Source organism: Lytechinus variegatus, chromosome 18 (assembly GCF_018143015.1).
Source record: "Lytechinus variegatus isolate NC3 chromosome 18, Lvar_3.0, whole genome shotgun sequence".
Lineage (NCBI taxonomy): Eukaryota > Metazoa > Echinodermata > Echinoidea > Temnopleuroida > Toxopneustidae > Lytechinus > Lytechinus variegatus.
The window spans coordinates 11,808,792-11,834,956 of NC_054757.1; the positions used below are offsets into that span (position 1 = coordinate 11,808,792).

A 26,165-nucleotide genomic window follows, 5' to 3' on the forward strand; every position below is an offset into this window, starting at 1 on the left:
TCTCTCCCTTTCTTTTCTCTCTGTCTCTATCTCTCTCACTTACACCCTTCAAATCATTCCATTAATTCAATCCTGTACAAACTTTTTTTACAAAATGGATATCTTTTATTACAGACCAGTAATTTTCTTTCCTTGTGAGGGTTAAGGTACATATTTTTTTACACAATTTCAGATATTCTATTTTATTTGAAAAAATATTTTCAACAATTTTCTTCTATGTGAACTTATAATATTGAATTCATGCGTCCTTTTCTTTTATCAATCTTAGATTTGGTTGTTGTGTATTTTTGGACAATGCATCAGTGGTTGGATCGCAACAATTTTCCTTCCAAAGGCCAAGTCCACCTGAATTTTATTTTTTGAATGATCTTTTCTGAGTTGTTGGTAGTTATATCAATCACAAATGAAATGCAGCATGGCTGATGATTTCAATTAATGATATCATGATTGGTTTACAACAAATCCATCATCAATATCTATTCAATTAATATTGTCATGAAAACATACATCGACCATATGTGCAAAAATGTTGTACTATGGAATGATACCTTTATGTTCAAAGCACACATCACAACAGAAAATACATATATTATACCATGAATCTTCACAACAAAATATATAAAATTTGACTATTTTAGCTCTGGCAAAAATAAAATTGAAACACCTGGTGGTGGGAAGGGAACATAACAGAAACTGGAAAAGGAGAAAACGATCAAATAAATCATTGTACATGATCATACTGCTTCCTGTAGAGAGTCGCAAGCACTGTACACAGAAATGCATGGGTGGGAATACATAGAAATATTTGGCCAAAAGAATTCAGATTTTCCGGGTCACAGCTTGAACCAATCCTTTGCTGGGAATTTTTTTTCCTTTTTTTTAAATGTAACACGTAACATGAAAAGAACTTGAACGCTCACATAGTTATTGTTTTCATTTCTTCCACAATAGAAGTGTTGTGTTGCTTGAAACTGATATTAAACAAAGAATGCAGTTCAGGGATTGTGATATATTTTGTAAAACTGAATAGATATCTTAATGAAGCCATGAAAAATATTTTGGTAGAAAGTAAAACCCTGTTTTGAAGTACCGTAATAAAAAATATACACACATCACTTTATCTTTTACCGGACTTCAGGGGGAGGGGCTTGATGAATTGAGGTTATGCCTTGGAATTATCTTGAAAAGAAATGCAAAATGATAAAATGATCAAAGGAACTTCCGAAGAGATGAAAGAAAAGCATTTAGAAGCAAGAACATGTATGTGATGGACGAAATAAAAACATATTTTTTATGTACACTGTTAACTGTTATTCCACCTGATCCGTAATAATTTATTATTACAATGTAGGCCTAAATACAAGGGAACACCAAGTATATTACTAAAAATATATATCCAAATACAATGTATATCTGTTATGTGAAACATTATGATTAATTTTGTCAATAATGATATTGTTTTCATTCACTATCACTTAAAAGTTGAAAGACAAATGAAGTGCAGACTGGCCGAATCACAAATAAAAACAATGAAGCTATTATTAACAAAACGAAAAATAAGAACATGGAAATTAGTACTTTTTAAGAAAATCATATTAATGATACTATGTCCAACCTGTCTCCATGGTATATTACTACACAGATTGCAACTCTCAAACTGCCGCTCAATAACAGATTCTCCATCACTTCAAAATGAATACGCGATGGGGGGGGGGGGGGGTTGCAGACGACAGCTGAATGAACATTTGGTAGTACTCAAAAAGCCATCATTTTCTTCAGATTACAGAGAATCTAAACATAGCTAGAGCCTGTTGGCATATTAAAGAGCCGCAGTAGCATAGCTGGAATTCTGCCTGTCACTTCGTTCCAAAACCACCATCCATCATACACTAAAAAACACATCACTCATTCCTGGCAAGAATGTACAGATTCAACCACTAGATGGCAGTATACACATTTTTAAATTGGAGTCTACTACCATGGAGCTCCTTACAGGTCCATTCTTGTACTTTCAACCACACCCCTGCCTTAATGGCTTGGTGTTGGAGATCTTTCTGCAACCACCTCAATTTCTAACCTTTTGTAACTCTTTTTCATCCATTAACAAAGTCTTGCATTTGTCATCTTCCTCTATATATGTAATTTAAAAATCACTCCAACACCCCAAAATCAAATTCCAAAATGCAAAATCTATTTAATTCTAATATGGCTGAATTAAAAAAATATATATTTTGAGAGAATTTTAAAACTACATGTATTTCCAAAATATATACCATGTAAAAAACACAGGCTTTATTTTCTTTCCAAATAAGGCAGTAATCAAATTTTACTGATTTACCAACACAACATGATGTTAATTACTTACATGAAGGTATTTAACTTGATTGATGGTGTTGATTATATTGCAAAAATAATAGATCATAACTTGAGTCTGATAATATAAGGGAAAAAACTCGTAAAACTAACCGTATATTTTCCACGCCACAGGGTAAAGCACTTATTTCTTAAATTGTATTGCATGTTTATGTCTTAAAAGATAGATGTGAATTAGAATTACAAAGTTCATGATAGGTATTAGACATAGAAGCATTCATTCTACTAGAGAAAGAAAGAAATAGATCCTTTCAAGAAAGACTTCAATACACAATAGCCGATCTCATTATGAAGACTCATAAATTGAAAATACACTTGCACAATAACAGAATATAAGATATTGCATTCTCATACACGACATATATATGTACATACACATCATAAAACACAATGATCATTTGAAAATGAATCCTTGTAATACAAGAGTATATATATACATACATGTATGTACAAGTATGTGTGGTAACAATACTGAACATAAGTTGAAACAATGAATACACTTTATAAGAAAACATTGAATGAGGTTGACATGGCTTGTCAAAATAAAAATTGCTCATGAATATTATGTACAATGAGAAAAATACATGTAAGAACAACAAAACTAAGGTTTAGATGTAAATACAAAAGTTGTACACACAGAGATTTTAAAATTAGTTGGAGAGTTCATACAGTACATTTTAGGAAATGAACAGATGAACCAATACATTGCAATGCATTCTCATCGGAAGTTGGACAAAGCCAGGGGAGCATTTTATAAGAGGACGTTTTATCCGACAAGTCCCATTTTATTTGACAGTTACCATAGTAAGAGCGCTTCTCAGCCAGTTAAAATCAAGGGAAGTTCTCAGATCTGACAACATAAACAGACAAAAATGGTCTTATATCCTGGGTATCATAAGGCGTTTTCAAAACGGCTCAAAGTTTGTCAGTTCCAGGTATTCTCTGATTGGGGAATTTGCCCTGATCAACCCCGATCAGAAAATAGTTTTTTTGCCAATGTGATTGCAAGTTACTTGTAATATCCCCCCCAAAAAATACCTGCTAAATAGTAGGTACTTGCCAAAATTATACAATAATTTTCATAGGGATTTTTCCATCGTTGTGGGGATTTTGGAAGTGTGAAAGCAAATTACAGGAACTTTCTCCATCCAGCGATCAGATGAGCATTAGTGCCTTTGCCTCACCTGCTAATCAGACTATTTACTGCGCTTGCTCAGAACTTCGGGAACTTACCCCGAAAGGGTGTGCTTCGGGACGATATGAACGCGGAAAATAATTGTCTGGTACTTTTTAGCCTGAACAAGTTCTCGTAACTCTACTCTTATATGAGAGCACGTGTAGTTAAAATGATTACTGCCCTCTTTTATTGAAGATTGTAGGGTCTAGTTTCCCTGCATCAATCTCATCTGAGTGAATAAGGTATTTACAAGAGAGTATCTCATGAAATAATTAAGTCAGGTCACAAAGAAAGAGAGAAAGAAAAGGAAGGGAGGATGACTGAGGTGGCTTTCACTGTCGATTCCGTTATGAGCCAATCAGATGCAGGGATTTCAATAGCTTATAACAAATAATTGTATCATGATATGTAGTTGATGGATAATCACAAGGCAGCGTTGATTTTTCCTCAAATAGATTTTAGTATTTTCTATTTGCAACGTACAGATTCCCACTTTCGAAGCTCCATTGGAAATGTTTGATCTATCACAATCCTAAAGTTCATTCTCTAAGCATTTGACTGACATCATCATCTCATACATGTATGTGATTACCGTTATGATGGACAAACACAACATCGCTTTTTGTTTGAAATAAGGGTACTCATTCAAAAAATAATAATATAAAAATAATCATATATCTCAAATAGAAAAGAAAATAGACTGAAAAGCAGAGATATTCCGTCAAACATATCTGATGTATTGTTTCTAAGAGTGTCAAAGCAAGTAAAAAAAAATGCTACTTGGTACTGTAACAGTGGAAATGGAACACTGGAATCAAACTCAATCCTCAAAAACTTCCAATTGATGGAATAACAATGGATGAAAAGCATGCCTTAAAATCACTTCATTGCTGCTTTCTACACCAGGGTCCTGTAACACAAAGGTTAGCGATTGATCATACCCTTAATTGATTGTACATTGTAGGCAATGGAATCAATCGAAGGAAAAAGTTCTATGATCATTGCTAAATTTTGTGTTACCGGCCCCGGTTTCCCATTTAAGTCCTGGGTTGAAGGCGGCACTGAGGATAAAAATGCCTTGATGAACGCATGGTGATTAAACAGATAACAGATGGATGATGCATGCAAACAATTCATTACCTGGATCAATCTCTCACTTGACCAGGGTTAGTATTGCTCCTCGGCTGTTAGCCTCTGCCTCGCGCCAAGCTCCTCCCTTTCATCCCCTGGCCCCGCCCCCAGCTCCCCTGATGGGTGGCTGACTGTCGAGGGTCTAGTCTCTTTCTCCAGGAGTTTTGGGCCGCAGAGCGTGACGAGGATGGCACCAATGGGTGCTGTGATCAGGATGCTCAACACGGCAATGGTCAAGAGCTAATTGCAAATTGGAAGAAAAAAAGATGATATATTCGAATGAAAAGTAGAAAATATGCATATATACATGTACATCTGAATGAAGAACAAAGATGTAGGGTAACAATGTCTTGCATTCCTTTTGTCAATAGTGAGCAAATGTTATGCATGCCCAATATACCAAAAGTTATATGGATAATCAGGTAATATCATCAGACCTGCCAACCTCTGGGAATGAAAAAGTGTATTCTGTGATAAAAAAAGGTGTATTTTTCCCCAAAAAAGTTCATAATAAAATGCGTGGTGCACTCAATCGCGGCGCTCAAGCTGCATGCAAGCAAATGCGCATTGCTCTTGCAGTTGAAAAAAAAAATTGAACATGTGTATATCTCACCCTGGTTTTAACAAAATGATTGAAAAAAAAAACCAAGTTACCTGAAATTGCACTGATCTAATTACCATATTTGTGTAAGTTTTATAAAATAGAGACGTATAGAGATGATTTTTCTCAATTTTTTTTACAACGTATTTTTTAAAGAAAAAACGTACTGCCGTATTTTTATTGCAAAAACGTACTAAATACGCCCAAAACGTACTGGTTGGCAGGTCTGTATCATCGATATTTTATTACCTGATCAACACCAAATTGGGAGGGGTTTCTGCCACATGTGTAGTCCACATGGCTAATTATGCAGGCGTAATGGAATATGTGACCTGTGTTGTTGCCAGAGTTAAACTGTCTGGTGTTCTAGCCTTATATTTTCAGTATCAGAAAATGGGAGGCAGTCAGGGCCATTTAAAAATAATACATATTTGAAAGACAACTGTATTCTTTGCATCCAAATAATGTAAAGTCACCTCCAATCACTTATTCATTGTAATTGTTTTGGAAATACTATAATTGAATTTTCAAACCGGAAAAAGGGTTATCAAGAAAATGAAGTGAATGCTGGGTAATCTAGACTACCCGCTGTATGTCAGACCCCGTTGCATAAAAATTACTATTCATAAGGGAATGAAGCCATGAAAGACCATTTAGATAAAATACATGCTTTATCTCAGACATCTTTGTGAAAATGGCTCAATTTTCTGTTACATTCAATTACCTTATCAAAGGATAAAAAAACAATATCATGAATAAAAGAAGAAGAATTTATGAACTATTCAAGAATCCAGGTGATAGAACTGACACAAAAGCAATGAAAAGCAGTTTGCAGGGTTCCTGTGCAAAAGACAAGACTCTGACTATTGGATAGATGCCTAGAAATGGTAAATAATTTCTCATAATTCTCCAGAAGATGACAAGAACACATTTGTTGAAACATCACATTTGGGTGGTCCTTTTCAGGACCAACACGTGCCCATGAAAGAATACATTGTGTACCGTGAAAGCACTACACTTTTCTCCTTCGCCATGGAAACCTTCAAAAATAACATCATTTTCACAATTTGTCTGGCTTACTTGTATTCCTCTGAGTTGGTTTGCTTCATCTGTTTCATCCACTATGCCTTGCTTCATGACTTCATCAAGGGCTAATGGTCCCAATGCAGCCTGAATGGAGAGATGAAAGCAATGAAATACATTTTTTTAGAGCTGAACTGTCTTCTATCTCTAATCAATACTCATACAATGTTAAAGCTGACTGCAGTCCTTACATGTACATTCAGTCTGTAATCCAATTAATTGGGAAAAGTCTTGTAGATTAATGTTCTGATTCAGTCATATATGGACGATGCTGAATCATAAATCACCATTGTTGCAACCACTACCAGCACCACAATCATTATCATATTCAGTATCAGTCTCACTGGCATTTTTAGCTCATAATTATCAGCATCAGTAATATCAGTATCATCACTACCCACCATCAGTATCAATTTTATAACAATAATTACAAGCATTATAATAATCACCATCATCATCATCACCACCACCACTACCGCCAACATCATCATCACCACCACCACCTTCCACCACCATCATCATCACCACCATCATCATCACCGTCATCATCATCATCATAATCACCATCATCATCACCATCATCATCATCATCACCACCTTCCCTCATCATCTTCATCATCACCATCACCATCATCATCATCACTATCATCATCATCATCACCACCTTCCATCATCATCATCACCATCACCATCATCATCATCACTATCATCATCATCATCACCACCTTCCATCATCATCATCATCATCATCACCATGACCATCATCATCATCACCATTACTAACAGGAGCAGAAGAAGCGATGTCATTTATGATACAACTAACACTATCTAAAGCATTCAAGTCTTTTTACCTGGACAGTAGCCTTTGGGAACCAAGCAAAGATCATGAAGAGCTTCTCTCTTTTGTTGAAGTCAGCTCCAAGAACAGACAGCCAAGTTGCTGCAATACGAATCACTAATCCCAGGATAAGAGTGGCTATTCCAAGACCTGTAGGCGAGCAATCATAATAGCAGTTTGACTTCAACATAAAATTCAGGAAGGCATTTTACAAAGAATGAAGTGTGACTGAAAATTATGTCAAGAAATTAATAAATGAAAGCCATGAAAAAAACATTATGGAAAACTTTTTTTAAGGGGGGGGGATGAGAGTTCCAGAGGGTCTTTCAGAATATAAAGTAAGCCTCATTCTTGAGTGAACATGGCAACTCCAAAATCTGTCTTTTCCTTATTCTATGAATCTCAATGTCCTGGAATTCTTCTTCATGGATAAGATCTTTAAATACTATTAAGCAAATTATTCTAATGATTGCGGGTTGTATTAAAGCTTAGGAAGAGCATTTCAAATTTACAGAAAACCAAAAATTTATTTAGGCAGACTAGTAGGACTTCAGCTGGGCGGTCACATAGGCCTAAATTCACAAAGGTGGTTATAAAACCAACAGTTGAACCCATGATTTATGCAGATTTCTTGTATGAATTATGCTTAATTTACCGTGTACTATACTGAAAAGTGTCCAATACTGATGCCCGCTTTTGTCACGATGGGCCAAATTGACACCTGTTGCCATGGTTAAGTACACTTTTTAATTAATGAGTCCACTGTTTTGAAGAATGTAGGGGAAGGCGGGGTAAGTTGAGCATAGGGGCAAGTTGAGCCACCAGCCCCAGGCCAATAATGAATGAGTCAGACATTGTGGTGGTGTCATGTATTGATGACCCTTAGCATAACCCCTAACCCCACCATATTGTTTTCAACTTTGAAACAAAAAGTAGTTTTTTAGAGGGAAAAATATGAATTTCAGCCAAAAAAGTAAAAAAGAGTGTGAAATAGATAAGTGGTTTATAAACACACACGTCTTTAAATATAATCAAGACATGATAACAGCATTATTAGTCCAGGTATGGATCTTCATTCTTGTCATAGTCTTTTATAAGATGGATGCATATTAAATGTGTGGATACAATATTATCGCACTAAGTTCGGACTGGGGTAAGTTGAGCCAAACAGCATGGGGCAAGTTGAGCCATGGTAATTCCTATGGTAATGTATCTTAAAAAACAAACAAACCATAAAAATCGATTGAAATGCTGGCTGAAAGGAGCAAATTTACATGACTGCTCTTTTCCTTTTAAAAGATGTTAGTATTTATAGAGAATTAGCAAGTGAAAAGACTTTAAACAAAAAATTGGCATGCTGGTTCTGCCCTCATACATTTTGTACATAGTTTTTGTGGCTCAACTTACCCCAGAAGGTGGCTCAAACTTACCCCATATATGGGGCAAGTTGAGCCATTTGACATCGTTTTTTTCAAAGGTCACGATGACTTTCAGTGTGGGGATAGAAAGTTATATATAGGTGGAAAATATTTCAGAAGAATTAAATTTCAAGGCAAGGTACTTATTTCGACAAGATTATTAATCATATCAATTCTATCATGCAAAAAGCAAAAACTGTCACAACTTACCCCGCCTTCCCCTACTCATTAAATCAAAACCATGGACCCATTAATAAAATTGCTTACTTAACCTGGCAACAAGCATCAATTTGGCACACTGTGACAAAAGCGTACATCAATATTGGACACCTTTTAGTACATGCGGTGAATTCAGCGCAATTTGTACAGGAAATCTGCAAAAACCATGGGTTAAACCAATGGTTTTCAAAACCACATTTGTGACTTCGGGCAATAATGTCACCAACAGACCCATGTAGACACTCAATAGCAGCCTCTCTTCCGATATGCTCAAATAGAATCAGCTAAAAACAGCAAACTGACGAAATTGAATATCTTAATCAATATCTGAATGTTACCAAAATACACATCAGACAAACAGAGATATTTGGTACTTAAATGCTACCAAAGCCTCGCCTACCTGTATCCATCTTACTCCAGAGTAAACTCCACTCCTTTAAGACCAAATAGAATTTGTGCAAATGGTCTTCAGGGCCCCCGTAACACAAACGTTAGCAATAATTTTCTAAATGAAATGGCCAATCAAGATCGTCGTTGCATGTGCATTTTACTCAGTGGACTGACCAGGAACCAATCAGAATTGTTCTTTCAAATTTGAAATCAATCACTAACCTCTGTGTTTTGGGGACAAGACTAGCGCTAATTGGCACAGCACACTATTTGCTGTAACATTATACATGTACAATTGCTTAAATTCTAAGCCTTCCAAGGGCTGAATGAGCGATATGAAATAATAATGATATATGTGATTTGTAATGTGCCAAATCCACTCGGCAGAGTGCCCAAGGCGCAGTGAAAGAAAAAAAAATATGAAAGAGAAAAGTACAAATATAATAGGAATAGATTCAGGAACAATTAAGAGCAGGAAGCATTGAATAGACGAGTCTTAAGAAACACCTTGAACATTTGCCTGCGAGCTACGTGCATCTCAGGACATATTTGGGAAAATATATTACTTTTTGTGTTCGCAAGCTACCATAATCTTACCCACTGTCTGTCCGTCTAAATATTCGAGGGCAACCTCTGCTCCGATGAGACCAAATAGGATTGGTTCAAACAGCCACCAGACCACACCAATCAGATTTCCAACTGCGACCTATCACATTGAAGAGAAAGGTAGTATTCGAATACAGATATAGTGATACCATTGGTATATAGATCAAAGTTGGGATCATTCCCACATGGATAGATTTGTGGACGTATCCTCGGCATTGAAGCAGAAGGTACAAATGCGTTTCAAAATGCCTTTCTGTTTACTTCTTGTGTTGAACTGTGTTTCTTGTTCAAACAAGGTCTGGATCTAGAACTTTGCATGGTACAACAAATTTTTCAAACCCATATTCAAAGTCCAGTTTGGGTTTATCATCCACCACAGGTACCCTGAAAGGCATTTTGAAACCTCAATTTTATCCCAGGATAGATACAATAAACATGCATGGATGTCACAACACAAAACATTTATGTAGGTACATCACAAAAAAATGATCATTATCAATATTTTCATTCACCTTCTCGTCCTTCCAACCTAGAGCAGCCATGAAAGCAAGGGTGAGACATCCCAGCGCTCCAGCCCCGGGGAAGGATGCTGCGGTGCTACCAAACACGGCAAACAAACCACCACAGAACAGGAACAGAAACCGAAGATTCGTCAGGGTTTTCTGAGAGGGAACAGCAAACAATGAATTGAATGAAGTAAGAAAAGCACAATAAAATCAAAAAACCCGCTGTGAAACAGTCCTATGCATGTCATCATGACTGCTCAATGGCTGATGTCATATCCTCATTTTCATTTTTGCTTCCTTACCTGAAATTTTTATCATTTCATATTTATTTTATCACACATGTGTATAGAAAAAACACTCCAGTATCCAACTAGTTTACAGCAATAACAATCCATGAAAACTTCTGTAAATGTATTTTAACAGGAATCCATGTAGGCCTGAGTCTGAACAGACGGAATACCGGAATGCATCCGATGTGAGTGGATTCTGGTTTTGATGTGAGCGGGTTCTGGTTTTGTTTTTTCAGTTCAGGGAGTTTGATAAAACAATGTAATACATAACATATAGTGTAACATCTTATTCTTCTGAATATATTAACAGAATTAATGAGTATGTTTTATTCAGGCTTACCAATCGTAACCTGGGTTTCTTCGTTACATTTCAGGTGACCACCGGGAAAAATATGATGAAAAGACAGGAAAAAATTTGCCGATGTTTACATGGCCATCTTCCTTTGTTAGTATCTAAAGCTATGAGATGCCTATAGAGGGCAGCAGACTCTATATGCAGCTCGTAGCTTAGCTACTAACAAAGACAACAAGATAGCCATGTAAACATCCGCAAGTTTTTCCCCCGTCTTCTCAATATTTTCTTCTTTGTTTTAATGAAGAGAACAAGATGGCCACATAAACATTGGCAAGTTTTTTTTCCTGTCTTCTCATATTTTTTCTAGTTTTTTTATGTTAGTTTGAAAATTAAATCAATAGTGCATAATCTGTGACTTCTTTGTACTTCCCTGTTGGTAAATTCATTTATCGGGATACCGGATTCTGACCAGCGCAACACTGGCAGATTCCGGAACAAAAAATTCTGACATGACTCAGGCCTAATGATATGAACGCTTAGTTTTACATTCATTTATTGATTTATTCATTCTTTCACATGAAAACAGACATGTATGAATAATTTTGACATATTTCTAGCACGATATTGATTCTCCTTAAACAAATTCTGGGTTTTTTCATCGTTTTTCCTTGTATTTCATTGTTGAAGCTCAAATCATATATTCTAGGACTCATTAAATCTTTGATGGGAATGAAACAGAGTAGAACACCAGCAAACAATCCAAATAAACACCAATCACAACCTCTAAAGGACTCACCATGTCTTTACTTGGTATACACCAGAGTAAAACACCAGCAAACACCCCAAAACAAACACCAATCACAACCTCTGAAGGACTCACCATGTCTTTGCTTGGAATGAACCAGAGTAGAACACCAGCAAACACTCCAAAACAAACACCAATCACAACCTCTGATGGACTCATCATGTCTTTGCTTGGAATGAACCAGAGTAGAACACCGGCAAACACTCCAAAACAAACACCAGTCACAACCTCTAATGAACTTACCATGTCTTTGCTTGGAATGAACCAGAGTAGAACACCAGCAAATACTCCAAAACAAACACCTATAACAACCTCCAAAGGACCCTGGAAAATCTTCAAAATGAGACTACCTGTTAAAAAAAATAGAAAAAAATGTATTAGTTTAAAAACACTTTAAAAATAAAATTTCAGATCATTTATTTGCATTCAGAATATGTCAGCGAAGAAAACTATTCATGAAGGATGTAGGAATTAGTCATTTTACATTGAGTTGCCCTCAGGAAGCTAGTACACATCATTCCACAATATACACGTATCCCACAAATGCACTGCATAGGTTATAATGTTCCTTAATCAGATATCTTGGGCAAACTTCATAAGGATGTACTTAGTTATTACACAACACCATTGTGACAGCATCATACATATAATATTGAGCATTGTACAATGCCTCCTTAGCTTGTTGTACGCGAGCAAATGGGAGGCTGAATGTTAAACATTCGTACCAATGCACAAAAGACGTACCATCCAAAATGTATCGTTGCACGGCTTTAGGTGATGTCACAATACGATTTAATTCATTGCGCTCAGTAAAATGAAGGTGCAATGCGCGTATAAGCCTGCTGGCTAAATGCTGTCCAAGGTCATGTGCCCTTGTGGGAATTTGCTTTCCGCTTTCAGTATTTTTGCTCCCTTTTCATAGATTACTATAGGGATAAACTCTTGTTTTTTTCATATTTTTGCTAAATTCTGACGTGTTGTACAACACAAATAGCGAACATTGTTATTCTTGCAATGGTGCAAGATTTCGCATTTGGTGAAAGAAAGAAATGCTTTATTCAACTTGGCTAATGCCCCATTGAATAGAGTATCTTTCTTTCACCTCATGCGAAATCTCGCACCATCACACTCATGCCTATTCACTATTTGTATAATAATGGTTCAGGAATGGTTAAAAGATGACAAATTTCACAAATTTTACATGCTACTAGAAATCCTTGGATCTGATTGGCTGGGAGCAAAAAAGTCACAGAAAATCACTGACCAAGTTCTTCATGAAATGCTCCCAAGGGGCCTGGTAACACAAAGCTTAGCAATGATCGTAGAACAATTTTTTTTTACCATTGATCACACTGACTACAAAGTACAACTAATTATCAATAGCAAGTGCACGATTAATCGCTAACCTTTGTGTAACAAGCCCCTGGTGAGTATCCATGGCGCGTTGTGGCCCAGTAGATTAGTCTTCTGACTTTGAAACAGAATGTCGTGGGTTCAAATACCAGCCATGGCGTAATTTCCTTTAGCAATGAAATTTATCAATATTGTGCTGCACTCAACCCAGGTGAGGTGAATGGGTATCCGGTGGGAAGAAATTCCTTGAATGCTTGAGCGCCTAGGCAGCCCAGCTAAAGCCGAAGTAATAATAATAGCAGGGCCCGTTGGGAGAACAGTTTTCAGAACTGAAGTGGCTTCCCTGGGTAAATATACCTATATTATTATCATTTTTATTATATTATTATCCTTTTACCTGATGAGAAAGATATCCCCATGGCAACTCCGAAAGCACTGATGCACAGGACGTTGTCCAGGCTACAGGAAGCTATGGTGAGGGTCGGGATGCCTTTCCTGGAACCATAGCCTCCCTTCTGCAGGACCAGGAGACATGGAACCACCACAGCAGGAGAAACAGCAGCCAAGACAAACCTGGTAAATGGGTGGAAGTTGGAACACTTAGAAGCAGCAGCGAGGAAGTTGTTTAGCAAAATAACATTCTACTGTCCCCGTAAAGCTGCAGGAATAAAATGCAGTGCTTACTTAAAGAAACCCTCCTACAATTATTATTTATCATTGATCTTGCTATTGTTTTAGGTCACTAATGATATAATCAATATTATCAAATATTATTACTATTGTCATTATCACCAGTTTCAGATTCTTGTTATAAAATATACAAAGATTTCAACTTAAGATGATGGGAATAAAAACAATTGCCAATCTGGGCCCCGTAAAACAAAGGTTCGCAATCAATGGCTAAAATGAAATGGCCTATCTAGATCATTGTTGCATGAGCATTTTGCGCAGCAGATTGACTAGGAACCAATCAGAATTGCTCTTTCGAATTAGCAATTAATCCCTATTTGTGTTACAGGTGGGAGTTTCATAAAGCTGTTCGTAAGATACAAATGACTTTACACACAACTGGTGATCTTTTCTTGTGCTATGTGATATCCCTATGTAATTGAGGTATGACCTAGGAACAGGTTCCAGCCTTGCGTTAAGTCGTTCGTAACTTTACGATCAGTTTTATGAAACACCCCCAGGACCCTGATGTAGTACACAAGAACCGGTGGGTGTTTCATAAATCTGTTTGTAGGTTAAGAGCGACTTTAAGAACGACTGGTGATCCTTTCTTGTGGTAAATACTACATGGTATATTCATTGGCAATGGTTTAGTGCGTAAAAAGAATCACGAGTCGTTCTTAAAGTCACTCATAACTTATGAACAGCTTTCAGATTGATTTCACACGGTGACTGATGCAATCAATTTCAAAGATTTGTGTTCCAGGGCACTAGATTAAAATGGTTAAAAGGATTCCAATAGCACATAGCTGACAAATTATCTGGATTGTTGCTGGTCAACATGACCTTGAAACAGGAACCATGAAAGAATGATCACATTGGCAATCAATTTGGCATGACCTAGGAGGTACTGGCACATGCAGAGAATGAAATCAAAACACCTAAATTCTGATAGAAAATGGTGAACAAAAAGGTTTCCTCCAAATTTTGTCTCAACATTTTAAGTTCAAGAATATGAAGACTTTAGTTAGTGACAGTTTGGGATGACCTTCCTTTAGTTAGAGTGTAACAGAGATTTCTTGTGTTTTATACCTTTGATTATATGCCATGATGGGAAAAAACAAAGAAAAAAAATACTTGGCTTTAAGAGTTCTAATTCATCCAAATAAGCTCAAATATATGGAAATCCATCATTGTCAAGGTTTTCCGACTGGAAATTTGCATTATATCCTTTGAAGTAAAGAAAAATCTCACAGAATTGTAAAGACAAGATGAATGAATGTATAAGTATACATTATATCTAGAAAACATGAATAAACATGTATTTTGTAAGTTGTCGTTGCTGGCTTTCCAAACTTGAGGTTGATCGGACCATAGTAGGTCCATGATCGGATCAATCCTAACTTTTTGTACGACAGGACCTAGGTTGCTTACCCCAACATGAAAGCCCACTCCCAGGGGAAATCCAGGAAAAAGTGAGAGGCGACAGCTACGATCGTTGCCTCCAAGATAGACGGTACGAAGGAGAGCCTGGCGCACACGAAACTAAGCCTTCGAAGAGCCTTGGCGTTGATACCAAGTCCAGCACGTAGGAGGATTACCACAAGGGCGATGCTACGAAGAGCGCTGGCCCATTCGCGGGAAATGTCGTTGGCTATGTCGATCGCTTGGACATTCTTAAGAATGAAACCAGCAGCTAGCATGCCTACAGAAATTATGGTGTCAGATGAAAAGTGATATAAGATCAAAGAAACTTTATAAAACAATATTTCTCATTAGCTTTTGTTGATTATGATTGTTTGGTAATTCTTTAGAATAAACCCACTAGCTAGCATAGCTATGGGAAAATTAAAGGCAATGGACAAGAAGAGCTACTAAACTTCATGAAACAATTCACACATTACTGATGCGATCACCATCAATATTTTTGCAGTAAGAATAGTTTCAATTTCTTTTTCAAAACTACTATCTTCTGGTGCTATTCACTGGATTTGAAATGAACGATGTGCCATTTTCAATGCATAGCTTGGGCTGGTTTCTCATTATAAAAACAGTTTAAGGTCACAAAGATAAACTAGCATCATAGCTGAAAACTATCAAAACATGGATGGAACTGCATATTTACAGATGATGGATAAAAAGCAGACTTTTTAGTAATTCAAATTCCCAAACCAACGTACTCAAAGAAATGACAATTTCGGAGGTTAGTTAATAAAAAATCATACATATCGGAGTACAGGTACTGTATTTGAAGGATGATTATGCAAAAACTCAATAAAAATAATATGATTTCTGATTAAAAAACAAAGAAACAAAACTTCCATACTAATGTATGTCTTACTCTTACTCTGATGAATCTGGAAAAAAAAACAGCAGTTCAAAGGTTAATATATTCATTACCATAGCAACGTGAGCTTACCTAAAAGGGCTGGAAGCCTAAGAATTTTGTTCACCAACAGCCCTAGAACGATACTGCTGATAACAAGTACATATATTCCGAAAAGATTGCCGCCCGGTAACGCTTCAGCCCCTGTTATGGTGAACATAACTGCCCACAGCAGCAACACAAGTATCAGATAAGTCACAGTCCTGCCAACAGTACCATGAGGAGGGCAGAGAAAAGCAAACTTGAAACGTCTCCACCTGGAAGGGTTGTGCGGAAGAGGGTTGTGCTTGGTGGTGCAGGGTCTGAAAGCTATTCTGCAGGAGTATCGGCAGTTGGCGCAACACCCTTTGCCGCCGTCATCAAAGTCTGTGATTGCGCCTTTTGGGTCAGTTGCTATGCCAGGGATAAAGTTCATACTCCCCGCATCATCCATCGAGGCTTGCATCCCGGACCAACCTGGTGGATCATCGTCGCCATCCTGAACAACACGATGGCTGTTTCCGAGGGAGAGCTCCGTCTCCAACGTGTCTTCATCTTCAACAGTGTATGCCCAGGTGTCCAAACGATTGTCCGGCTTCTCAAAGTTTGGATCAATCTGGTCTTGGACCTGGTTGGATGCTTCGGCCTTTGAGAGATTTAGACTGCCTCTTTTACTGAATAGGCCCATTTTGATGGATGTTAGTTACACTCCTCATACAAGCTGGACAGCTGATCCAGAAATCTGGAGATCTGTGCTTTAAATGAGACAAAAAAAAAATGGCCTTTTCTATTGAATCAGAAAAAAATTAATTCCGTTTCCCCGCACACTCTGTGCACATGAAAAAGTGACCTTTATACTGCATCTACTGGAAAAATATAGTTGTTCCTGCAGTCAAGTTTTCAGGTCTATCTTGTTGTCTTCCTAGCTGGGATAAATTCGAAACTGACACTATTTGTGCTATTTGCCGTATCAATGTACTGAAAAGGCCATATTCCGTGCATGAACATAATGCCATGCAGACAAGAACTTGTCTAGCTTTGTCTTGAAGCCACTGATTGTTAATGCTGTGACAATGTCAGCCGTTTACATAGAAATCAATAGAAATATTATGCATTGAGTAGCGACTGCACTATTAACACTTTAGAATTCCCTCTAGACCTACATGTACTCGAAGAGATACATGTACAAGCACAAAAAATATTTCAAGAAACAGTAACATGAATAAATCCTCACCTTTCACATAACATTATTTTAGGGTTGAATGAGATTTTATCAATAATTTGGGGAATCTTTGGATATCATTTTGAGCAATCAACGATTTTTGCATATCTGCCATTGTGGATTTGAGGATTATAAGTACTGATCAGTGCTGTTATAATAAAACGATGTTTGTTTAACTCTTTAAGCGCCATTGGCAGCTATTTGTGACCATAGGCCACTCTTGCCGGTGGCAGCTATTTGTGCCCAAGTAACTTTTTTTTGTTTAACCAATTTTACAGCCAGGAAATCAGCACCATATTCTGTGTATTTTATGTTGTTATACTGGCAAGGAATTCACAATTCATTTTATCACATAAAAAATAGTGGTTTACATAGACATTTTTTGAGTAAAATTGTATTTTTGCATCATTATTTTGAAGAGTTGATTTTGGATATTGCCGCGATCTGAATCAGGATTTCCCCTATAGAAACGTGTGATATAACGGTTGTGTGTAGCAATACACGTACTTCTATGGGCAGAGCAAAGGCGAGTGTGCGAAGGCATTCAGCTCGGAATTGACCAATGACAGAGCGGTACGATGTTCCTCACCCAGCACTACTCGCCCATTCGCTATTGTTACATGAATATTCATGAGCTATCGATTTGGTCTTTTGCAGGCCGGTATGGTAGTATTCTTGTGTCAAGGCTTTTTTGTGCCTGCAAATGTGCACGGTTTGGGGGAGATTTTTTTTTTTTTTTTTGGGGGGGGGTTTATACTTTGTTTTTTGCATTCTCACAAAATTGTTGTCGTTATGAATATATGAGTAAAGAAGGCTGTCATTTCCCACTCTCGTCGCACTGCAATCACCACACTCATTGTTTATTTATTCATTTATTATTGTTATTATTATTATCATTATTAGTATGTGAGTATTATCATAATCTTTGTTATCATTATTGTTATTTTGATTATTATTATCATTTCGATATTTTTCTATATGGCAAATCTGGTAGCATAAACTGGATTACTACGAAATGAAAAAAAAATATATCAAGCAAATTTGATAATTGAAAATGTTAAATGTGCTAACATATCGAGTATGTTGATTGTGCATAAGTCCTACCGCATGAATAAAATATTGACAATGCATGTTATAAAGAAGTTTAGTGGTGTCACTTATATATAATTTGAACAGCAAATGATGTCCATTTCATTTTTTTTTTCAGGAAAGGGGAAGTAAAATTAATTTTTACTACATTGATAGTTTCAATGACGGGGTAATTATCGATATCACAAATAAGAGGTGTAGTAAATATAATCTCTGATATTGTCGAAAGCAATATCTTACTTTTCTGATAGATGATCCATTACAAACATATTATTTGAATAAACAAAGATTCAACAAATGATAAAGATCTAATTTTCTACAAATTGTTAGTAATTTCTACCTTCACACCCCATCGCTTCGTTATTTCTTTTTCCTCTTTTATCTTTCAATTTTCTGTATGTTTGATTTGTCAAGGATTATAGCCTATACATTTCTTCAATCTTAAATTTCTTCTTTATCCTTTATTTCTAAATATGCAAAATAGGCTTCAGCTACAAGTTGATTGAATTATTTAAACTATTTTCTTTGTGCTTTTGATAAGTGGAAGTAACGATGCCAGTGTTTGTGGTGGTCGTGGTGGTGGAGGTGTGCTGTTTCCCCCTTGATTTCTTGTTATCATTCTCGACATTATCCATGACATCTTTACCATCATCCCTATCATCATCATCATCATTTAGATTACAGGAAATTTTAAGCATATTGTTGATGCTAAATGTCTTAAAGTCGAAACAAATATTTGAATAAAAATTATGTATTTTAATGGCAATAAGTCAATGGAAGGTGTTGGGGAAAGCGACAGAGGAATTTTAATCTTGATCTCAACGGAGAGAAAAGCTATTGTTCGTATCGGAACCTTTGAAAGTATTCAATTGTCAAATCAAAAGACGCGCGCGTGGCCCGATTTCTATGAACATCCTGTGCCAAATTACTTTCCTCGATAATAGGTCAGGAGGGAGCGCGGATTAGACATTCCTCATAAAAGGGAGTCTGGGCATCTATTGTTCATGACTTGGTGGCATGAACAATAACGTGTAGTCGCTATCAGACAGGTGGCTACTTTGGTCGAACATTATTCTTTTTAATGCCGAAACAGATATAATGAATATTTCACCCCCATCATGAAATGTCCACAGAGTGAATTTTACATGTTATGTTTATCGTTCTTTCACTGTTCAGCTACGATTTTATATCAAATAGTGATCCCATAGGGCTTCCTGGCATGTCGACGAAGACCGTTGCCTTTTTTTCAAACCGCTTGCTATGTATGCTCGCTCGCTGAATGAAATGAAGCCTCGCTGAATGAAATGAAGTTTGAAAATAATCAATTATTCAAAGGCAAAATATGCAATGAGGCCCTTTTCTTGTCTAAGATTGTCATTATATTTTCATTTTATATTGCATTATATTTTCCGCAAGAAAAATAATATCCGGCATCTATTGTCAATTCCTTGGCATGTACGAGATGCATAGTTGGCTCAGATTAATATCCTTTCATAGATGAGGCTACAAAGATCAGATATGATCATATTTAAAAATATTTTTTTCCAGAGATCTTTATATCCTCTCTATACAAATCATCTTTATTTCATAACAAATATACAAATTACCCAGGTATGGATAGATAGATGGATAGATAGAGAGAGATGTGAGATCAGTTACGTAATAATGATAACGTATGAATATTATGCTAGAATTATGTTTTGTAATAAATACATTTAATTTTGTATTCAACCTGGGTCATCACAAAAAGGGCTAAAAATCACTGACCTCACATTTTTTTAGGCGGGGGGGGGGGGGGGGCAGATCAGAAATACAGAACAAATAGGCTTATACCCCTTTCATAAACCCAATTATGCGGCTAATAGCAGCATAATTTGGTCGTAGATTCGGAAGAGGACCAGAGTTATCTGCATTATTTTGATGCTGCAATTATCGACATAATAGCAGCATCGGGACCAGATTTTGACTTTATGAACGCATTTCGAAAGTAATGCGGGTAATTGCCATGGAGCGGTCACAAGGTCACCCTTTTCAAACGCAACCGCATCGGAGGGGATGTGTGCGGTTTCCATGACGATTATCCTCCTTTTTCAGGACGGATTATTTCCGGAGTTTATGAACGCAATTTTAATTGAATTATCCGCATAGGTTTATGAAAGGGGTATTAGTATTGCGCATACATTCGTAATTCCGAAGCTTCGTAATTCCGAAGCTTCGGTTATTCCGAAGCTTCGTATTTCCGAAGGTTCGTATTTCCGAAGGTTCGTAATTCCGAAGGTTCGTCAATCCGAAAACGAAATAAGGTTCGTAATTCCGAAGGTTCATCAATCCGAAAACGAAATAAGGTTCGTAATTCCGAAGGTTCGTTAATCCGAAAACGAAATAAGGTTCGTAATTCCGAAGGTTCGTTAATCCGAAAACGAAATAAGGTTCGTAATTCCGAAGGTTCGTTAATCCGAAAACAAAATAAGGTTCGTAATTCCGAAGGTTCGTTAATCCGAAAACGAAATAAGGTTCGTTAATCCGAAATAAGGTTCGTATTTCCGAAATTGAAAATTATTCATTTTGGTAACAAACACGGATAATAATAATAATAGCTGGGAGAACAGTTTTCAGAACTGAAGTGGCTTCCCTGGGTAAATAATATAATTTTTATCATTTTAGGCCTACATGAAATTTCCAAAAGTTTGAGCACGTGATTCGCTGGCAACATCTCACAAGGATGCCCTTTTAACAGTAATTGACCAAATAGGCGAATTTTACATTTTCCCCAAAACCGCTTGCTCGCTACGCTCGCAGAAATGAAACGTAATATATAACTTACCAATCAGAGATCACTTAATTTTTTTTGCTCAACTTAATTACTACAAAACACACAACCTCTTTACACACTGGCAAAAAATATCCGTTTGCACGAAAATGCCCCTATTAGCCCCTTTTTTGGCTCCCCAAAAGGAAAATACGTTCCGCCGCCACTGGTTGAAACACTTATCGTCTTCATGGCTAACTGCAAAAAGTTCTTAAAATGTCCCCTTTAGATCAGGTCAGAGCTTATATTTAAAATTTCTGTTCGCGCTTCTTGCTCGCAGTTATTATCTAGTTACATAGGCATCTCGTTTTGAAGATCACAAACATATTGCCCATCATATTAAAAAAAATATAGCTCGCGCTCGCATTATTCAAAAAGGGTTTATCATGTTATTACATATTTACTTTATTTTATAAGTATAAAGCTAATTATTGACTGTTAGGACTACCCTTTCAAAAAACAAACAAAAATCAACTTTAAGCTGCCGATCGAGGAAAATATGGCCGAAAAAAATTGCTCCCCCCCCATTTGACAAAAGTTGGATCCGCCGGGAGGGAGGCAGGGGGCACTTGCACCCCAAAAATGAAATAAAAAACAGGGAAATATTTTTCCAAAAATGGGAAAGATCTTTTTTCAAAAATAAATATGCTGTTTTTCATGTTTTCGAAATAAAATACTCTTTTTAAAGTAAAGTTTTCAGGCTGGAATATTGCAAATTTTCAGCTTGCGCTTCGCACTCTCAGTTATTCGATTGGTGAAATATGTATCCTAAAGAGGTCACTAAATTCTTTCTTTAAGATTCCTTTTCTGGTCAGTATGTTTAAGCTCGGGTATTGCGCTCGTGTTAATTCTTTAGTTAGATGTACATATTTTTAGTGACAGCAGAAATCTGCTTATTTCCATTTTTATTGAAATACCCTTAAGTTTTAGCTTGTGATTCACGCTCGCAACACCTCGCAATAATGCCATTTAAAGAATAATTGACCCCCAAAACGAGTTTTACAACTTCACATTTGATTTTTTTTTTTACCAAGCCGCTCGCTCATTATACTCTCTCCCGAAAAATAAAGGCTAAATAAATATACATTTTGCCATAATAAGAAGTCATTTCAAAAAAGTTTTTTTTGATAATCTTAAGGTGAAAATATCACCAAAGTGCCCATTTTGACGTATGAGTTTCATTTTTTGGCTTTACCCCCCAAACGAAAATTCGTTTGGCCGCCCTTGCCTTCCCATCCTCATAACAATTAAACGGCAAGTGTCCACCCCCCCTTGCCTCTGCCTCTGCTTTCCCGGTTTTCATTTTTCGGATTAACGAACCTTATTTTGTTTTCGGATTAACGAACCTTATTTCGTTTTCGGATTAACGAACCTTATTTCGTTTTCGGATTAACGAACCTTATTTTGTTTTCGGATTAACGAACCTTATTTCGTTTTCGGATTATCGAACCTTCGGAAAAACGAACCTTATTTCGTTTTCGGATTAACGAACCTTCGGAACAACGAACCCTATTTCGTTTTCGGATTATCGAACCTTCGGAACAACGAACCTTATTTCGTTTTCGGATTATCGAACCTTCGGAATAACGAACCGTCGGAATAACGCCACAAATGTTCGGATTAACGAACCCTTTTTCGTTTTCGGATTAACGAACATCGAGGTATAGGCAATTTACGTGTTTCGGAATTACGAACCTTCGGAATAAAGAACCTTCGGAATTAAGAAGCTTCGGAATTACGAAGTGTAACCTTAGTATTGAATCTGTCCGATCCCTCTTTATCTGTATTTCAATATATCATCTTTATTTTTCTATATTTTGTCTCCTTGTGACTGGCAATGACTTTGTTACAGTATGAAAGCCCGTATGTACGACGAATAGACCCTGACAAAGTATGATCAAACTTTACACTGATTCATGCTATAGAACGATAGTTGAGTGGGTCGCAAATGTTTGTTGCCGACACTGGATAGAAATCGCCTACATTATCCAAAACAGTATATAGTTGAGTGCATCGAACACCACAAATCGTATCCAGGTTACGATTTTTCTAAAGCATATTTTGCATTACGACAATATTGGCAAGAATAGAAATGACATAAAATTTACTCTGCACCAATAATTTTGTTGCGGAATACCGCGCATTCTAAATAAACAAGGGTCTTGTTTTGAAGACTACACGAATGTAAGGGTACGGTTGGCTGCACTGTGAAGATACATGGCTCTAATATATTATTGTGTGTGTTTGCGTGGGGATCGCAGCTGTGCTGTGATTGGTCACTTGATCGACGACAATGCCCTTTTTTGGAAAAGGATGGTTTCAATTGTGTGCATAAACCCTCTCGTATTTCAGAGGAAATAACTTGAATAGCAAAATAGTATTTCATTCAAAATAGCATTATTTTTCACATTTTTGTTTGTTCAGTTACATCAATAGATACGTCATTTGAAAGGGTAAACATTGAACTTTCATTTCATTTTCTTAATTTCTTGGTATCTCTACAATTCCTTGGGTTATTTACTCTTTGAAATGTTCATGAAATCATAATTTTCTAGGTTTTACTTATTGAAAAAAACGATGTAAAATATCTCATCTTTTCTCAATTTTTCCAAACGCAAATTTGAAAGGTCATAACATGATCATAAAGTCCATGAACCATGCATCATTTCATGTGTAGAAGGTTTCGTTATACAACGTACGGGTAAAGAGTTATGACCGTTTTAAAATCAGTCTTTGCTTACGTTTCGGTCAATTTAGGATTCCTCGAATATCCCTGGCACTATAGGGGTATTGGACCTGGCACAGTAAGAGTTAAATATAACAGCACTAACTGGTACACAGGAGGCAAAACTATCATTGGAGGAGGCAAAACTATCGTTGGAGAAGGCAAACCCTCATTTCAAACCATGAAAAACCTAAATCATTCCGTGCCAATTATTTAAGTATCTCAACATGTTTTTTTTACCTTAATGGGTCCAGAATGGGTACGGATGGGTACGGTGAATGCTACTACGCTACGCTCGCTATACGCTAGCTAGATCGATCTAGATCGATCTAGAGCGATCGTCGAGGGGCAGCTTGATCCGGAAGGCCGGCCCACACTCAGGCACTGACGTATTTCTGCTGCCGCGCAGCTCGCAGGTATTCTTTTTTTCATTTAATGTGCCGCTTTATAGCTGAATAAACCTTTTAATTGTGCCAATTACTGTGGATAAAAGCTTCTAACTTTTCAGCTAAGCTTTATACTCGTGACTTTAGGCTAGACCCCTTTTTATTTTATGTTTGCATGTCGACATGTCGGAAACATTGAAAATCCTTCGTATGTCGACATCAATGTCGATATGAGGCCTATCGACAACAGCACTAGTATTTGGCACACTAACTCATTATCATGATGTAAGGAACATTATCAAATGAAAGATTTTGTGAAATAAGAAGAAAGTCATGTTAAATCTTAACTCAAATTGTTAGGTGCGCAGACTTGGGGCCCACCATCATAATTGTTGTGGTCGCTAGTCACTCATTCAATGAACAAGGTATAACCTTGTTCTCATTTATATCTCCATGTGTGGCAAAATAAGGGTAGCAATATTTGGCTAATTTTCTCTTTTTGTTTGGGGCAAATGCTTGATGTTTTTACACTGACAGTTTCCATTACACCTGTTATTCATACAACTTGGCTCTTATTTAAATTTGATAGTTTACAACATTTTTTTCTTAATCAAAAATAGAGATTAAAAAATGAAAATTTTCTTGCCATATTACTTTCCACCAATAGAGGGCGTACACAAGAATATGCCCAAAATTCAAGTTTTTGAGCGCTCTGGTGAATACAAAAATTATTCCCAAGTTACTACTGAAAAATAAATTGCAACTGTATGGAAATTAGTAATTTTGGTCACAAAAGTGATATCTTAATGATTTTTTAAAGTGTGTGCTCTGTACAACATTGGCATACCATAGTCCTACCTGTAGTGTAGATTCCCCACAGGCAGGATGGTAGCAGTGAACAAGTTTCGCTAGTCGGCCTACACAGCATAAACAGGAAAAAGAAAGAAATGTCATACAAATCAATGTGTGGGACTATCAATCATGACTGAGAAAGAAAAAAAAACAATTCCCTCTCGTCCCGGTTCCTCTTCATTTATTTATGGCCGACAACTTACAGTAACTCTATAAACTTACGATTTAAACAATTTGTCAGAATAAATCTCCACGAATTGATCCCTGATAATGATGCAGAGCCAGTGAAACTAGCAGCAGGCGAGGCTAACTTAAGCTCGGTGGTCGAAAAAAATCAGGCAAAAAGTTAAGCAAGCGCGACACACACCGGTACCGTATACCGGCCGTACGGGCCCCCAGCGCGGCGGCGAGGCCGATCCATACGCCTCTGTGGGCCGATCCGATCAGACCACTGATGGATCAGACCATTGTATTTCTGTGGCCGTGGAATCGTGGATCAGACTGGCGGATCCACGGGGGGGGGGGGGTGCACAGCCGGCCCGTGCCCCCCTTTCCCCTTTGAGAAACACAATTAAAATGTGAACTATAAAAACGCCATTAAAACGGAACTGTGCCCCCCCCCTTGAATGTAAAGGCTTTTTCTTCTATTTTTGCTACTAGTCATTTTTTGGGGGGAATGGAAATCTACTTAATTTTTGGCTAAAACCGTTAATTTTTCTTTTTGCTTGTCAAAATTTTTCCTTCGCATAATGTACCCCCTCCCCTTTCGAAAAGTCCTGGTTCCGCCCCTGGAACATGATAACATTTCTGAAAGGTCTTAGAAATGCTTTAAAAATATTTGAAAAAAAAGTTGCATTATAACATTCACGAAATATTATCCCCCCTATCGGCTCTAACATATGTTCAAAATTCAACAAACGTTATGATGTCAAGCACTATTTGATGGCCTGACAAGAAAACATT

At 37.0% G+C, this 26,165-nt stretch overlaps 1 protein-coding gene across 2 annotated transcripts; it reads right to left on the bottom strand.

Annotated features, from left to right (window-relative positions):
- Nucleotides 1-367: 367 nt before the first annotated feature.
- On the bottom strand, nucleotides 368-25,586 carry LOC121431624 (sodium/hydrogen exchanger 9B2-like). Of its 2 annotated transcripts, none has more exons than XM_041629209.1 (10): nucleotides 25,425-25,586; nucleotides 16,174-16,869; nucleotides 15,189-15,459; nucleotides 13,483-13,658; nucleotides 11,976-12,082; nucleotides 10,349-10,498; nucleotides 9,828-9,936; nucleotides 7,217-7,353; nucleotides 6,363-6,452; nucleotides 368-4,921 (listed from the first exon to the last, which is right to left on the bottom strand). In XM_041629209.1, exons 2-10 carry the CDS (start codon nucleotides 16,805-16,807, stop codon nucleotides 4,718-4,720), a joined length of 1,878 nt encoding a protein of 625 aa, XP_041485143.1. In that variant the 5' UTR covers nucleotides 16,808-16,869; nucleotides 25,425-25,586; the 3' UTR covers nucleotides 368-4,717. The 2 variants fall into 2 exon arrangements, with proteins under 2 accessions (XP_041485143.1, XP_041485144.1); XM_041629210.1 differs by having other exon boundaries at nucleotides 16,174-16,874.
- Nucleotides 25,587-26,165: the final 579 nt, after the last annotated feature.